Source organism: Carcharodon carcharias, chromosome 4 (assembly GCF_017639515.1).
Source record: "Carcharodon carcharias isolate sCarCar2 chromosome 4, sCarCar2.pri, whole genome shotgun sequence".
In the NCBI taxonomy this organism is placed as follows: Eukaryota; Metazoa; Chordata; class Chondrichthyes; order Lamniformes; family Lamnidae; genus Carcharodon; species Carcharodon carcharias.
The window spans coordinates 130499809-130517869 of NC_054470.1; the positions used below are offsets into that span (position 1 = coordinate 130499809).

The 18061-nt window shown below is 42.9% G+C and overlaps 1 protein-coding gene across 1 annotated transcript in view; it reads left to right on the plus strand.

Moving 5' to 3' along the window:
- st8sia4 (ST8 alpha-N-acetyl-neuraminide alpha-2,8-sialyltransferase 4) overlaps positions 1-9216 on the plus strand; it is a 66969-nt gene extending 57753 nt beyond the window's left edge. Inside the window, exon 5 of the mRNA XM_041186386.1 lies at positions 7541-9216. Within this exon, the coding sequence (XP_041042320.1) occupies positions 7541-7817 (277 nt within the window). The 3' untranslated portion in view covers positions 7818-9216. The remainder of the gene's footprint in view (positions 1-7540) is intronic.
- Positions 9217-18061: the final 8845 nt, after the last annotated feature.

Below are 18061 nucleotides of genomic sequence, written 5' to 3' on the forward strand. Positions count from 1 at the left end.
ACTTCTTAACACAGTTCCTTTAGGCTTGGAGTGGGCAATATCTCCAACACCTCACGGTTCACCGTTCACTGCTGTATAAGAGAGGGTATTGACTTCCTATCAAATGAGAGAGGAATACATTACATTCGCTGTTTCCAGTGAGAAGCAGGCAGTGAATGCATACAGCTTTCCCAGGATAGTGGCATTCCCCATGATGCAGACTTTCATTGACTGCACAGAACATTACTTTGCAGGCTCCTAAATCCAAACTCGGAGATATACCACAACCACAAAGGATTCCACTGCCTCAATATCCAGTTGGTGTGACCATACGCAATATGTCTTGCAGATCAATGATCAGTATCCTGACAGTAGTGATGATGCCTTGGTTCTGCACTGGACTGTTCTACAATCTGCATTTGAGCCACCTCGAGAAACCTTAGGGCGACTACTGGGTGACCAGGGCTATCCATTGACCACATGGTTCATGACTCTGGAGTGCAACCCACACACGTGGGACAATAATAAATAAGAAGAGATATGCTGTTACATGAAATGCCATTGAGCAGAACACTGGGGTGCTTAAGCAACAGTTCCAATGCTTAGACTTCTCTGAAGGAATCCAACATAAAGTAGTACACAACACAAAGATAGACAGGAACGCAAGCTTGCCGGAAGACATAAAGAACCTACAAATGGATTTAGATAGGTTAAATGAGTGGACAAAACTTTAGCGGGAAGAATAATAACACAGTATGTTATTTAAATGGTGAGTGACTGCGGAACTTTACAGTACAGAGGGATCTGGATCTTCTGGTACATTTATCACAAACTGTTAGTATGGAGATACAGCAAGTGATTAGGAAAAAGCAGATGAATGTTAGCATTTACTGCAAGGGGAATCGAGTATAAAAGTAGGCAAGTATTGGTACAGCTGTACAGGGCCTTAGTGAGACCATATGTGGAGTACTGCGCACAATTTTGGTCTCCTTACTTAAGAAAGGATATAATTGCATTAGAAGCAGCTCAGAGAAAAGGTTGACTCAACTGATTGCAAGGATGAAGGGTTATTTTATGAGGAAAGGTTGGACAGACTAGGCCTGTATCCATTGGAGTTTAGAAGATTGGAGAGGTGATCTTATTAAAGCATATAAGATTGTGAGAGGACTTGACAGGGTAGATGCTGAGAGGTTGTCCCCTTCTGGGGGAGTTTAGAACCAGGGAACACAGTTTAAAAATTAGGATTCTCCCATTTAAGACTGAGATGAGAATATTTTTTCCTCTCAAAGGGTCATAAGTCTCTGGAATTCTCTTCCCCAAAGAGCAATGGAGACTGGATCATTGAGTATATTCAAGGCTGAGTTGGAATTTTGATTAACAAGGGAGTCAAGAGATATTGGGGGCAGACAGGGAAGTAAATTTGAGGCCATGATCAGAGCAGCCATGATCTTATCAAATGGCGGAGCAGGCTTGAGTGGTGAAAAGGTCTGCTTCTGCTCCTAATCTTGGTGTTCTGGGTTGCAATTATTGCTGAACAGAATTCACTTCCAAAACTAAATCGCACCAAAAATAAGCAAGCAGATAAATCATTTGCCTTAAAAGTGTCAGTGACATGTTAAATTTTTAAGCTGATGTCTCATTTCATTGTGGATCAATGCAAGATCTTCTGTTTATTCACTTGTAATGAAACCCAGCCAAACTTCCCTTTCATCCATCAGAAGTTTCCATTCCTATCAAGAATGTAGGAGATCAAGTGAGGTAATTTTAGAGTTCTTAAGAGTCACTAAAATAATCTTTAACAACTATAAATCACTTTTTAAATTTTAAGTGCTTCAGATTGATGCTAACGGTAGTGGCAGAATGTTAGTGTAGGCTAATAATTTCATCTTTCTATAATTGTGAATCAATATGAACTCAGGATTTTTAGAGGGATGCTGAACAGGTACAGAAATGATTATTTACGGTAGCTCAGTTTCACTTAGTGTTAAGTGGAGATTTGATCAACAGCAGGCTGGGCAGACTAAACATTGATTGTACTGTTTCATCGTCATTAATGAGAGAAGCCTGGCAGAGTTAGAAGAAGATATATTTCCCTTCATGCTCTATTAAGGCCATTAAACTATAACATCAGCAAAGTGCTGATGGAATTGTTGGACTGATAGTTGTTGCACTAGTGAGACTCCAGGAGTCTTACTGACAGGTTGCTGGGCAGACAGTAAAGAGCAGCTTTGATATGTCCAGTATTGGCTTTTACTTTTTCTCATAAGAATCAATTTTAAATTGTCTTCAGTACTGTTTAATTTGTTGCTAAGTCAGCTTAATCACAAAAGTGAGCATTACAAATAACACCATTTTCCTCAGAAACAGTTGGCAGCATTTCCCTATCCTGGAGTGGAAGAGGTGAGGGCAGAAAAGTAGTGGGAGCTGCAGCGAGACAGTTCCCAACATTTGCCCGCTGCCAGGATAGTTTCCCGGGGTCGGGCTGGCATACGGATCGGCTGCCCACTGTCAGGCTGCCAACTCAGTTGAGGTGGCCCTACTGCAGCATTCCAGGTCGGGGGTTATTACAGTCAGAGGCTTCATCCTCTGAAGGTGGAATCTCTGGCAGCAAAGGCCTCACCACCAGTCAATCACTGTTGCCAGAGGGGAATCCCGTCCTATCGGAGGGGCCAGCCTGCTTGGCCCCTCTAAAACATGTACTAATTATCAACCCTCCAAGGGTGCTTCCATTTTGAAATTCCCTCGTGTTCTCCTAGCTGCCTCAGCAGCGCTCAACTCCTGGTAGATAGAACAAGGATAACAGCACTCCACATTATTTAAGTGTAATCTGACAGCAACATTTCACATTGTTCTTATTTACACTGCCTGTTTCAGACCCTTTGTGGTTCATTAATGATTCTTCAATTTGATTGTTTAAGGGGATACACAGTTGCTTGACCTATTCATACTGGTTCCTGATATTCTGCAAAGGCACCTGAAACAAAATGTCTCTGTAATCACAAGTTTCAATGCAAGCTGTCACTGAAAGTCTGTGGACTAGTATAAATGCAAGAAATGCCTGCCACCATAGGCTGCATTTTTGCTCTGGGGTTGGGACCCTGGCACTTGATTGCATATCAAGGTTCTTCACCCACATCTCGTGAAGCCAGATGCGATTTTTGACGTGCAGGCCAATTAGTGATCATTGTGGATGTTTACCATCCAATTAAGGGTGGTGAGCAGGCTCCTGAGGCTGGAAACCCCACAGGAGGTTCTCCAGCACTGAAAGATTGGCAGACCCACCGTCAAAGGTGGCAACTCCCATATAGGTAGGTGAGAGGGCACCTCAAGATGGAGGTCCCCTCTGAAGACTTATTAAAACCTTGAAAATAAAATGAGAACATAGTTGCCAGACTGTTAATGTGAAGGGGAAACTCCTCTACAGGGCATCTTGTGACCACAGCTATAGCCATTGTGCAGTTGTGGCCATGGTGGAGGGGAGGGGAGGTAGTAAGAATGGTAAATGGACCACTGGCCCCACCTGGTCTGCCATCTCTATTCATCAGCCAGAATTTGGCCTCAGCAAGGGCCCTGATTGCCAGCTGGGGGTTGGCGGGGTGGGGGGTGGGCGTAAATGTACTGTAGCCTTAATTGGCTACCCGCCACCTGCTCCTCCAGCCTTTTTAAACATGGCAATGAGGTGGGAACACGCCAGCGCACTGGCACGTCAGCCAGCAGCGGGATATTGTGGGCCCGTGCTCCTCCGTTCCCATGTCCGCAGCCCTTTCAAAATCCAATCCCCTTTGTTCATCATTGAGAATAATATCCGGCCTATTTCTGAGCTGCTTCAACCTCTATGCTCTCTGAAATTAACAGTTTACAAATCTCAAAGCTATAACAGGGGCAAAGTAAATATGGGCCCATAACTTACGATCTCCGGACAGTCATACCCGGGAGGTATCCTAGAAGATGGGCTGGGGGAAATCCCTCCGCAAGGACTGCGTGGGAATTGTTCAGGAAATTCAAACTTCCGATGGGCAAATACTCTGCTATGAGAACCATTCACCAATTCTATTTAAATCAGAGGCTTTGGATGGATCAGACTCTTTGACCAGAATAGTTGCCTAGGGAAAGTTAAAAGAATTAAAACCACTTCTAACTCCTGGGTAGCTAGAGTACTGACACCTCCAGGACCTCCCAACTACCTCCCTGTCCCTTTGATTGGAACCCCCCCCCAACCGGCAATCCCCCCCCCGACAATCCCCCCCCCCACACCCCCCAAACAATCCCACCCCCGCCCCCGACTACTCTCCTGATTCCCCCCAGCCCCCCCACCTGACTACCCTCCTGACCCCTGCGACTACCCTCCCAACCACCCAGTGCCCCCCCCCCCATTCCTACCCACTTATCTTCTCCCTGGCTTCTGCAGGTGGCTAGGACCTTTAACCTTACCTGCTTTATGGCAGCTAGAACCGTAGAAAAGGTTGCTGGGGTGGGGTTCCTTTTGTCCGACTATGTTGCCCTAGACTGAAGGCCTCAGGAACCTGCACTTTTCTCACCCGGCCTGAGTTGAAAGGTGGGGCGAGGAGGGTGCAGCTCATGACTAAGGTTGGAAAAAAGGAGCGAAATGGCAATCTGACTGTGATCACCACTCCTCAGAAGTTCTAGCCCATGAAGTAGTGCATTTGAGGGAAAAGAATAGGGAGTGAAATGTACGCTAAATAGTAAAATTCTCAGTGCACTGGAGGAAGAAAGGAATTTGAGGATGAATGAACATAGATCTTTAAAAGGAAGATTGCAGGTGGAGACAAAAAGCAAATCAAATTCTACCTTTTTAAAGGACATTGAGCACAAAAGCAAGGAGGCGATGATGAATCTGTACAAAAGATTTGGGATCATGTTGGTTTTCGGCATAGGTGGAAAACTGGTGATTGTAGGTTGGTTGGCGTCCTGTCCAGTTTTTCTTTCCATTGGCAAGTTTGTTGGGCTCCAGTAAGTTATTATTTGCAGGTTCAGGCAGCCTGTTACAGAAGGGATAAAAACAGAAAATGCTGGAAAAACTCAGCAGGTCTGGCAGTATCTGTGGAGTGAGAGACAGAGTTAACGTTTCGAGTCCGCATGCAGAATCGAAACATCAACTCTGATTCTCTCTCCACAGATGTTGCCAGACCTGCTGAATTTTTCCAGCATTTTCTGTTTTTATATCAGATTTTCAGCATCCGCAGTATTTTACTTTTATGCTACAGAAGGGACATTGAAGCGAAGGAATGGGTGCGAAGTAGATTCACTCGAATGATTGGGTGAGAGGATATGGTCGTAATGAGAGATTTGAGTAGTTGTTGCTGTATTCATAGAATAAGAGAATGTCAAGGAGGTATTCTGTTCTTGCCAATAAAGGATCCTTCCTTTGTTATTTGTTGGCCACCTTCCTATTGATGTCTGCAGGCAGCTGGAGTGGTGCACTCCAGCAGATACTGGCAATTGCTGACTACTGCTCTTTTTCTAATTTACCATCCTACTGTTCCTTTCTATTGGGTCTTTTTGAGGACTAGTGGAATCACATATCACTTTTTCTGCAGCTTCCAATGGCAAAAAAAAGTTTGACTTTGGATCCTTTTGGAGGCAGGGTATCCTGTCCCTGCCACTAACAGCAAGCTATCAGTATAGATATTGCTTATTCTTCACATTGATTTATTTCTTAACATTTCAAATAGGTGGCAGGTCTCCATAATTTAATCATAGTGGTTGCACTGCTGATTGTAGCATGTTTACTTCACAGCATATTGTAGAAAGTCAGAATAATAATTGGATACAGATTGGAGTGTGATGGCAGATTTGAACAATTAGTGGGCACAGTTCCATATCTCAAGCGCATGTGGGCTTTTTTTTACCATTTTGTTCAACTGCTGTGGCTTAGGTCTAAATATTAGGGGCAGTTTTGCAAAACTCTGCTGCTAGCACAAGTCAGATGTAGTGTTAAAACAGTACAGACCCAACTCTCTGAACCACGCTCAGTGCTAGCAAAGCCCTGTGCCAGTTAGAGGTTCACAAAATCAACTCTTTATTCTTTTGTTTCTCAGTGGTGTGCATTTTAATTGCATCTTTCCTCATTTCATTCTAAAAGCAATTTCTCTTCAATTACATTATCATTTAATGCATTTTTCCAATTAATCCTTTGTGATTTCTTGTCCCAGCATTAACATTTAATTTTCTGAAGTCTGGGAGTATAATTGTAATTGTCCTTAATTCTCTTCAGTAACTCTCATCCTGTATTGTGATCATGTATCTAAAGGCTGAGATTTAATGGTTTAATTACTTTCTTTCTAATTAGTAAATAATGGATTTGTTTGGTTCAAACTAAATAGCTCTTATAATGTGATATTAATGTACGTAAATATATTGTAAATAAAGCAATCTATAAGGATCAAGGTTCTGTGATATAATTGGTAGATGCAATTCTTGTGAAGAATCATTATTAAGTCTGAAGCACCATTGTTGGTTAGTGTTAACATCCTGTGAATCTCAATAAAATAACACTCTAAAGTGTTTGGAAGCAGATTATTTACATTGAGCCCTGTCTACCTCATGTTAAGAAAATTAATCATCACTAAGGCGATTGCAACAGTTAAATAAAATAGAAAACATTGACACCCATTGAAATCCATCAACTGTTTAACTAACCGATCTCTGCAGGTGGTTCACAATTGTACTTAATTAAAAGTTAACAAACTATATGTTACTGTAGGTAAAACTTTCTCAAATCTCAAAACTGACTGTCCTTCATTTGATCTGCTAAAATTTGCTCGCCTTTGTGTGCAGGCTTCACATTCAACTCGACCAGCTTGTGAAGAAGTTAAGCCTATAGATTTGCCATAGCTTCCCCCAGAGAATAGTGAGTATAGAGTGACAATAAGTAAACCTTACCACATGGTCTGTGTGCACCTGATTTTAAGATGTGTTAGTGGATTTAGCAGACTGCTTATCGAAGCTAGTTGGAAGACAGACATTCTGTCCAGTATCAGCTGACAGCGCAGCCAAGGAGGCCCTGGAAATATAAGTTGTAAATTGCTTCCATGGACCAGGGGGAGCAGGATTGGTCTTCTGAGCCCTACAAAAAAGGCTGCTCCTGGCCTGGGCTGGGCTTGCTCACCAAACCCTCTCCACTTCCAAGACCTTTCTACATGCAGGTAGAACTGATGTCCCAGCCAGCTAAATTGCTGTGAACCAAAACTAGCGAACTATAGTAGAAAGTCTATTTGGTGTCTGAAGCTTGGTTGCAGAGGTCATTGAGGCTGGAGCCTCAAAATTGCAGCTGGAATAGGCAGCTTCCCAGACAATATGCTGGTTGGCCTCCCAGAAACCAAGATCAATCCCAGGATGTGCCATGTAAATGTAGTCAATGTCTGATGGTATTTTATCATGTCATTATAGCTTAGTGGTTAGCATAGTTGGGTAGGTGGAGTTCAGCATGTCACTGTTTATGGTGTTAAGGCTATGTCAGGAGTGTTCCTGCATTTGTGAAACTAGAATGCAAAGGAGGTTACTCTGAACTTATCAATATCTCTTTATGTTTTTCTTACAGATACTGGCTGACAAACAAGATTTACATCAAACGACCAAGCACAGGTTTACTGATGTATACACTTGCAACTCGATTCTGTGATGAGATCCACCTTTACGGATACTGGCCTTTCCCAAAAGATGCGAAGGGGACACTGGTTAAATACCACTACTATGACAACTTAAAGTACAGATACTTTTCTAATGCTGGACCACACCGAATGCCACTGGAATTCAAAACATTAAGATCTTTACATGACAAAGGAGCTCTGAAGCTAACAACAGGGAAATGTGTGTAACCCTAGACATCAAAGCTGAAAAGCAGAGTTGGTGTGATATTTGCACACTTAGATTTTATGTGAAAAGGTAACTCCTCAGTGATAATTACAACAATGCTGTAAAGTGCCCATTGCCCAGCTAAGTTTACAGCTTCAGATTGTTGTGATGAAATAATATAATCTCACTGTTAGGAGCAAAGATCAAGCAGTGATGTGTTAACAGTGATTGAATATTGATTGACAAAATGGTCCAGGTCTGTGAGCACTGTCATCACTAGTAGGGCTCTGCATTTATTGTAGCCTCCGAAGTCCTGAGGACTAATCAGGCTTGGTGTTAACTAGAGGTCAGTATTTGTCTTGAGCAGCTGTCTCAGCAAGCAATCGATGCCAAAGTGCTTTCTGAGTGTTATACAACTGAGTCACAGTTTCAAGATACAATGTTATTGTCTGCATATGTGAATCAGCCAAGGGTAATATCAGTTATAAGAATTAAAAGGCCATGAGAGGACTTAAAGTCTGATAGCACCCCAGCTCGGTGTTGTTGGTAGTTTTATAGCTCAATGAATGTAAAGAAGTTGTCTTATGTGGTGTGCTGAATGTGAACTGTAAAAAGTTAAAGGTGCCCTTTCTGCCGGTACCAAAGATCTTTATATACTTTTCCTGTTAGAAGTTGCTTGTAAAGACTGATATTTCAGAAATTACTAGGGTAAAGTGTTTTTGTGCAATTACTACATTTGTGGTTTCAGCAGGAGGAACCAGGAGATAAAGAAGGAAGAGTGGACAGAATAAAAAGCACATGTCTTTTTTAAACAAAAGCACAGATTACCAGATCCTTAAAACGTGGGGAATTCTCTTAATTTTTTTAAAAAATCAAATTGGTACATTTGATAAGTTCACTCACTGACAAATTCCTCTATCAAATGTTCTGAATCATGCTGTGAGTGGTGGAAAATCCTATTTCCTATGTTGCATATTCCTGTTAACCAAACAATTAGCCATCAGCACCATTATTCCTTTCTGTAAATATTATGTAATGTATTTTCTGTGGTAACATTGTAAAAATTTCTGCTTACTTTTAAATTATTTGTTTATGCAATTCTTTAAAACTCATCCAGGAGAATCCCAGGTCACCTGAGTCTGGTCCCAGTTCCTGATGTTGAGACAGGCTTCTTGATTGCACAATGGCCAACAAAAATGTGGTTGCAACGAAGTTCTGCCTGCAACACTGGGAATTGGCAGGAGTGACTCAGGACTTTCCCAGACTTAGAACCCTGCAACGTTTAATTTCATTTCGAGAGATTGTCTTCTGCAAATGTTGGAACAGAACTATAGTATCTAATGGCTTGGAATTTCCTTGAGCTACACTGTTGTTGCCCCTTTAAAAAAATACATAGACTGGAAACTTCCAGAGACAGTTGCACATAGGTTTTCTGAGTCTACTGATTTACATTACCACTGGTGCAAGTGTTGGTGTGAAAATAACATAAAACAGCTGTGAGCAACTGAAACTTACACACAGCTTTTAAAAACAAAGTTCAAAGACTGGGTGATGAACAGATAAGTGAGGAAAAGTGCTTGGTTCTTTCTTTTCAGTTTCAAATAATTTCACTATCTGTCTTGGCATTTTTTTTACTTGAACGGAATATTGGCCACTCAAGCACCATTTGTACCCAGAAGGCAGTGGGGTGCGGAACCGAACCAGACAAAGGAATGTAGTTTTAAGTCATTCAAATCTCTTAAGACATCCTGAAGGTTATTGTGGGCAAGGCGAACAGGCCTCAAGGTATGCTTGCCACTAGCTGATGAGAAGTGGCACTGACACTGTTTATCAATTCTTTCATCTCTGGACCAAGGAGCAGTGCCATACAAGTTCCACACCCTCAGCTAGTCAGGCAACGTAACCTGTTTCAAACCTCCCCCTTTTCTTCTCACCCTTTTAAAACAACGCTTGCTCAACGAACCCTTCACAGTGCTGTTTTGTTAAGGGGCTCCAACTTGTACTATGGCTATCTAGCTCCTCTCACAGTAATTGCATGTAAACCTTTAAAACCTTCCTCATCTTTAACAGCCTCATACCCCCAAATGTCTTACTTCACCTTTTCTATACCACATGGCATGCAATGTTCAACTGCTAGCCTTTTTGCAGAACTCACTGTCTACCACAGGGCACTGGGGAGGGGTGGGCTTCTCCAATTGTAGGGACATGCAGTTCTTGCCATGGGAAATGTTCAGAATGGTGGCATCTTACTGGCATCAGGTTATTGACTGAGCACCTGCACTGTCACCATGCCATCATGCTGAAGCACCACCTTCTCTGTCTTCTTAATCCCGGGAGGGTGCTGCTCACCTAGTCTTAGCTTCTGTCCTCCTTTCCTGCAGAACAACCAGAGCAGTGGACACAGAAGGTAGAAGAAGATGATGATGGGGAAGAAGATGAGAAAGCCAACCAGCAGTCAAAGCTGCAGGGTACTGCAGTTCCTCAGGACAGCAGCACATAGCAGGAGTCCAAATCCTGGAACTCCCTAATATCACATGGACTGTAGAGGTTCAAGAAGGCAGCTCACCAGCATTTTCTGAAGGAGGGCAATAAGGGATGGGCAATAAATACTATCCTAGCCGGTGACACCAACATCCCATGAACGAATTTAAAAAAGGATACAGTGATGACATGTTGTAATGCCTCCTGTAGTAAATGCAGAATCTCTGTTATTTGATCCTGTGGTGCTGTTGGCTGTCCGTTATAATTCATACAAAAATATACCTATAGGGAATGCCATATTTTGCTTCTGAAGAGTCCTGACTGTGGATAATGGTTAGGAGGTGTCTGAAAATCTGGTTGCATCAGAGCTTTCCTAGTGAGAAGCAGTTAGAAGCAATTGTTAATATCTGTAGGCAAAATGAGCTGCTGTAAAAAATAATGTTCTACCTGCAGGAATCTGTGACAGGAACTCTTCGCTTCCATCTTGATTAGCTGGTCTTGGAAGTTGCTGGAAGAAATCAGAAATGAGTCAAAAAAAAAGGTTGACTGTAACCTATACTGTCAGTGACTGAGTTTGGGACATTTTCAATATTATAGGCTAAGTAGCGCGCACATTCTGATTGTAGTAGTTAGTTAACCGCACATTGGGATTTACCTTACTCGAAAATATTAAGTACTTTGCTTAGCCCAGCTAAAAGGAAAAACATGGCTTGTTCCACAGATGTGTGCTGCCTTCCGAAAGGCAAGTGAATGGCTTGGGAATCATTTTAATGAGTTGTAAGGAAGCAATACAAAGGGCAGAATTTTATGGTCCTGTTTCGGCGGGGTTGGGGCTGTAAAATGTGGCGAGACATTATAAACCCCATTGGCTTCAGCGGGAACGTAAAATCCCGCTGCCATAAAATTTCGCCCAAAGTGTTCGTGTCATGACACCCAACTGTGAGAAATCCTTCATCCTTGCAGGTTAACGTCCTCTTTTATCCATGGGCAGAATCTTTCAGTTGGCTTGTGGGGGTAGTTTAGAAACCTGCCCGTCCAACCTTAAGGTTAATGGGCAGGTAAAAAGTCCAAGCAGACTTCGCATTTTTCAGGACACCTCATCCACGGATGGGATGAGGTTTCCTGAAGCCTTTATAAAATAAATAAATAATTTTTCCCACCATTACAAACATGTTCCAACCCATGTGACATGTTTGAATACATTTTTAAATACATTCTTTATTAATTTTCATAACCAATTAATCTCAGCTCCATGCCTCGGGGAGATTGCTGCACTCTTTCACGTGCATGTGTTCTCCCTCACCCCTCCCGCAGAGATAGCGCTGAGCACTACCGGCCGCGTATTATGCCGGGCGGGCCTTAATAGGCCTGCCTGTCCAAAATGGTAGCTTGCAGCCGATTGCTGACAGCGATCGGCTCTGCGCCCGCCTGCCACAGGAAAAATCCAGGCCCATGATTTATTTATGAGACCTAGAAGTTTTATTCCATTTCTTTGCAATTCTGTGAGAAAGTAAAAAAAGGTTTTAGTACGGTTTATTTTCAAACGCCTCAAATATGCGGCATTTTTCTTTCAAATTTCCTCCCTGCCTTCTAGAGTTGTCGGGAATGATTTTCATTGGGTGTAGATGGAAAATGAATCGTTATGGATTGGCCATTCTGCTCGATTCGCCTTTCTGAATAAACAGCCAATTGACAACCACCAATTTTCCATCCATGACAAAGTGATAGATCTATTTGCTCCTTACTAAAAAACAATTTCATGTTCAGGGTACTATCTAGTGTCTTTCCCAACTGGCTGTTATTTGTGTGACATTGACATTGTTAGGACACTTTACTATGAGGACTATTAAATACAAATCTGGGTTTGCCCTCACCTCAAGTCCATAAACATATTTCCTGCATGAGTCATTGAATAGGGAACAAAATGTGTAACATCTGTCACTGACCCTTTTCTGGTTACATTTGTCTGCTGTTCAGAGGAAATAATGTTTGCATTTTCATCGCGCTTTATCACTTTAAAATATCTCAAAGTGCTTTGCAATCACAATGAACTATTTTGAAATGCAGTTATGGGGCTAATCTAAAGCAGCAAAAACCCACAGATAGCAAGGAGATTAGTCTCCATTTAATGTGTTTTCTGATAGTTAGCTGAGGGTGGAAATTTGGCCAGGATACATAGAGAAACCCCTAGTCTTTGAATAGTGCAAAGGGATCTTTAAATGCCATTCAGAACAGCGTTAGAATGTTTATTCATCATAGATGGAGAATCGTAGATTTTCTTCTCCAGTCCTAAGGCAATTTGACAAAACAAAAGCTACTTGAGCTGTGCAGTAAACTTGGGGCAGTAAACATCACTATCAATCCTGCTTAAGAAAATGTTTATGATTTTAGTGTATGCAATCGTAGTTATTACATTTTAAGGAAAGCACTGATATTTTTTGTGAAAATTACGAACCTAAGTTATTGCTGTCAGTTTGTCGGCATGGTAGAATGTTTTCAATGTGTTTTCATGCATCAAAAAAATGAAAAAAGACTCAAAAGACATTACATTACATTCGACTACTGAGAAAATAATTCCTACAATGTGAACATTTAAATATGATTTATATACAGTTTCCCAAAGTGATACAGGAACAATTAAATATGAAGGTTCTTAAATGCAATTGTCTGTTTGTTTTGTATTGCCTCCATTTTAGGAACAGTATTCAGTTTTCCAGCGTAGTGCTTAGGAGTACATATTTTTTTTTCTCTGCGAGATGCTGGGTACAGTTCCAAAGGCACCAACAAGCCTTCTTGCCCAAGATTTAAGGTGTAAGCTTGAATTGTTGAGGAATGGGGTAATTCTCCACAATTCCACCTGAAATCTCATCCATTTCAATGCCACAACCAGGAACTTTTCTTCCCAACCCAATGCATGAAAATAGCAAACGTAAGCATGGAGCCAATCCCCAGGGGATTTCCCTCCCATCTTATTGTCACTTCCCAGGTCTGCCATGTAAAAGATGGCGATAAGCCTCAGGATAGAGGAAAAACTAGTTGAAAATTTTCAAACCCCAGTAAAAATCTATAATACTGGCACCAATAATACAGGAGTTCCATTTTAAAGTATACAAGACCAGTTTGGATACATTTTACTGGTACCCTTCACTTCAAGTTTTACTGTTGTTTTCTTCTGCTAGGAGTGAGAGGGTGTCTAGTGGCCTCCTCCTTCAAATCTTGCCAAGGCCTCCTTCTGTGCTTCCATTGCAATCATCTTTGGGATGCATCTGCCTCTTTCAGATCCTTTGCCACCTTTTCTGGTTTTTCTGACTTGATTGTGAGGGATTTCTTCTTGTCGGTGGGGAACCTCCTGGGGACCCCACCAACATATCAGATGAATGTTAATCTAAGAAAATGGGGCACACAAAGTAGCTCTTGCACCAACTGCCCCATGGTGCTGAGATGATCTTCCACCAACATGGTAAACTTGGAAGGCACCAGCAGGATAGCAATATGTCAAATTTCAGAATTTATACATCCAACCTTCTCGCAGGGATCCAGTTTTGTGTTTTACTTGGAGGCTGCACTCACAGGTAAGCCATTAATTTAATTCTGACTGACGCTTGATACTTAGTTTGAGATGTCTATCTCTAGCTTAATTGCAAAGATCTGAGCTGTGTAGATGTTTCCACTGCATTCACAGCGATTCAGATCTGTTCTACGATAAGACTGCACTTGCACGCACACCAGAGCCCACACATTGAAAAGGTGTCATAGCACATATAGACTGTGTCTTCAAAACTCTTGAAAGTGCAAAATGGATGGCACTGAGACTGCCCTGGTCACAGTCACAATGAATACAATGCTATCAGCCACACAGGAGTCGAAGTGCTTTTACACTCGAGCAAATGGTTTGAAGCCCTTAGCACATTGCAGTGAACTTTCGTTCTGGTTTTCATGAGTTTATATCATCATGGCAGACATCTTCATTTTATTGAGTAGGATTTATACTAATTTCATATTTGTATAAAACTGTAGATGTTACTGCTGTGCATATATCATAGGCCTAGCTGACCCAGGTCACAACACTTATATAGATTTAAACAAGATAACTTTTCTGCATGCATGGGAAATTAAATACAAGGGACCAATGGTGAGGGACAAAGCAGGAATTGCTGGCAACACCTGAACTGTTAATTCATCTGTTCTTTCCACAGATACTGACTGACCTTCCGAGTGTTTCAGTATTTTAAGTTTTTGTTTTGTATTTCCACAATCTGCAGTGTTTGACCAGTGTTTGCAGGGTGGTGGGGGGGAGGGGGCAAAAATTTGGAACAGCCTGGTTTTGGGGCATGGGGGTCATAACACGCAATCACCATGCTCCTGGTCCAATCGAGGCAGGCAGCATGCAAAGCTTGTACTGTGTCCTCATGTAAATGATTTCAGTGTGGAGCGTGCTGCTGACTGACTGCATGCTCAATAGGGTGGCCCAGCAGCATTGGTGCCTAGCATGGCACACAGCTCTGCAATTTGTAAAGCCAGCATGCTCCTCCTGAATTTCATTGTAACAGAAGTATAGAAAATAGAGCAACAGCCAAAAGAAAGCGTTTCCAGGTTTTGCAATGTGGCACTGGAGGCATTGGTGTGTCAGCCGTGCCTCAGTTGGGAGCACGCTTGCCTGAGTCATAAGGTTATGTGTTTAAGTCCCAGCCTAGGACTTGAGCATAAAAATCAAGGCTGACCTTCCAGTGCAGTATTGAGGGAGTGTCCATTGTTGGAGGTGCTGCATTTTTGATAAAATGTTAAAACCAGGTCCTGACTACCTCCTTGGTGGATCTAAAAGATTCCATGACATTATTTTGAAAAAGGGCAGAGAAGCTATCCCTGGTTTCCTGGCCAATATCAATCAACATCACAAAAACAGATTATCTAATTATTGCATTGCTGTTTTGGGGAGTTTGCTGTTTGTGCATTAGTTGCTGCATTTCCTACATCGCAACAGTAACTGCACATCATTACAAGTACTTTATCGGCTGTGTGTGCTTTGGGACATTCTGTGGTCATGATAGGTGTTATATAAATGCAAGTTTCTTTTCCATTAATACAGAGGTGAAAAGGAGGAGAAACATAATGAGAGGAACCTGAACACCCATATGCAGCAGGGGTCAGGTAGCAGGTCAGCAACCCATTTGTAATTGAAGCAGACTTTGCCATGGTCCTTTAACTCAGCCACAGCATTAGCATTCTGCTTCTGGATTCCCCAACCAGCGACAAGGCGGGCATACTGATGTGTCACACCTGTCAAAACAAGGACCTCTAGGACCCCAGCAGGACTGAACATTACATTGATTCTTGTGTCTTCAGCAAACACAGGAATGGAGAGGAAACCTTGGAAGTCTGTCCACTCCAGGACTCTCTCTTACCTGGAGGTCCTGCTGCAGGATCTGAGGGGCTGAATTGCAGTGATCTTTCCCGAGAACATTAGGAAGAGTCCAGTTTCTCCAAGCAAGCAGGTGTGGATGGAAGTGACTGTGGAAGTGAGCAGCAGGAGCGTGGCCCATTCAAACTTGGTACAATGCCCCAAGAGGTTCAAGACCTCAGGAGGACAGGAAAGCTAAGCGCTGTACCATTTTTAAGTTACAAATCCTACACTCTGACTTTCATAGCATTCTCTTGCATAGCACTCCTTAGCCCAACACACCTTGCAGCTCCAATCATTCCTCTTTTCCCAGGTAACCCCTCACATCGCCATCTGTAAAGGAAACACTGACACTCACCCTCATCTTTGCAACATCTCTCATCGATGTCTCACAGTTGCTGTTCACAAATGTTTTCCTTCCCCCCTCTCTGAACAATCCATTTCTCACTATCACAGCTCTCCGCTTTCTCTCCTTGCAGGAGAAAGGAACCCCAGGAAGAGGCAGAGAACTGCGGTGGGGGTGTGGGGGGTGGAGGTAGGGAGGAGATGAGCGGGACCTTCCAGTGATGACAACTGGCAATGTCAGCCCACCTGGTCCATAATAAAGGAGGTCTTGTTGCAGGAGGCTGCACCTGTCAGCAACAACTTGCAGTGAAACCCTGGCCCTCCAGAGGCACTGGTGCTTACACATGTCGGGAGAGCCAGTCTTTTTGGGAGTCTCCCCTCCTTCGAATTGGATCTTGGTTTCTATGCCCTCTATCCTGTGGAGCAACATATGCCAGATGAGAAGACAGCTGGTACTGCTGCTGGTGTTCTTGCTGCTCCTGCTGCTGTTGCTCCTCACATTCCTCATCAGAGGTCCAAGCTAGAGCTGTGTAAGCTGTTTCCATGCCATGGTGAAGGCTGACAGCAGGGAATTTAACTGAAGATGAGTGAAGTCCAAGACAGGTGAACTGACTTCCACGAAGTTAGTAATCACCTGTCAAGCACTGAAAGCACTCTCTGGGAAGGAATGTTGTCAGCAGCAGCCACTCACCCAGCCATGGCTGGAGCTCTTCAATGTCATTGTTTGAAGGCTTTCCAGCCTCTCAGTCTCACTGAACAAGCACTCCCTGCAGTGCATCAATCTAGTTGACCCTTGCAAGTTCCACACACCTCAGGAAACCCCTATGCTCACTGTCAAAGCCAGAATGCTTAGCCATACGCTGAGTTAAGTGGGGATATAAATATTCTAATTACTTACCTAACAGCTCCACAGGGATTTTCTCCTCACCTGCAAACCTGCCCAGGTTAAACCCAGAAGTGGATGAGATCATGTTGGGTTCCTGTTCCACCATCACATTCTGGGGCTTTAAGCCACCACCTGTACTCGAACGCGCTCCTTGCCCTATTGCAGTTAAAACTCTGCCCAATGCTTTTTTACAGGGGGGCCAGGAGGTTCTCAATGCACCCTGGGAAGGGAATGGTAGCAGGAGATTAGGGAGGTCAATTTTCAGAGCCTGGCCTCAAGGACCTGGCACAGCAGTGGCAGAAGTAGTTCAATACCTTCACATGGGGTGTCAAGGTCAGGTAATGCATCTATACCTGACATTTCTTACTCACCATAGCACCAAACTCTCCTGTTACTCAGTGCATCACATCCCCTATCCCTCAACAGTCAACAATTTCTAACGATCATGTTTCATGACTAACTTCCTGATACTCCACCTCACGCATGTACATCTATAAATGCTGCTAGCCTCAAACCCTCTCTTGCTGCTTCCACAGACATCCAGTTATTCAACTATGGCAGGCAGATCACCTAAACATATTACAACTCACTGACATTCTTCCCTCTCTCTTGCAGGACAAAGTGTTGCAAAACTGTAGGACTGTAGGGAGCAGCAAAGGAAAGGCAGGGGACAATGAGGCCATTGCATCTGGCTTCGCTGAGACTGTTCAGGATGATGGTATGTTCCTGCCTTACACCTCATCCCAAATACCAGCTCACCTTCACCCTGCTATCTGGCATGAAGTGCAAGCCTTACACTCCATTCTCTTCACTCACCCCAATCAGATCCCCTTCGGCATTTTTGCTTTCAGATGCCTAAGAGCTCCTAACTGGCCAGCTACTGATGTCTCATGAAAGTGCTCTAGTGGATGGGGTCATGTCCATTATGGAGACAAAGAGGTCCACTTGCTGCAAGGTTGCAGTCATGGTTTATGTGATTTGTATGTAAAACTGCTGCCTGAGCTTGTCTTTTTTTCAATTTGCATTCATATATTCTGATCTTACAATCATGATTCACCTTGAAAACGGAATCAGAATTAACCTGTTCTATTCCCCTTCTTAAAGGTTTCCCTTTAGAATTATAGAAATCACAAAAGGAGGCCATTTGGTTCAGGCCA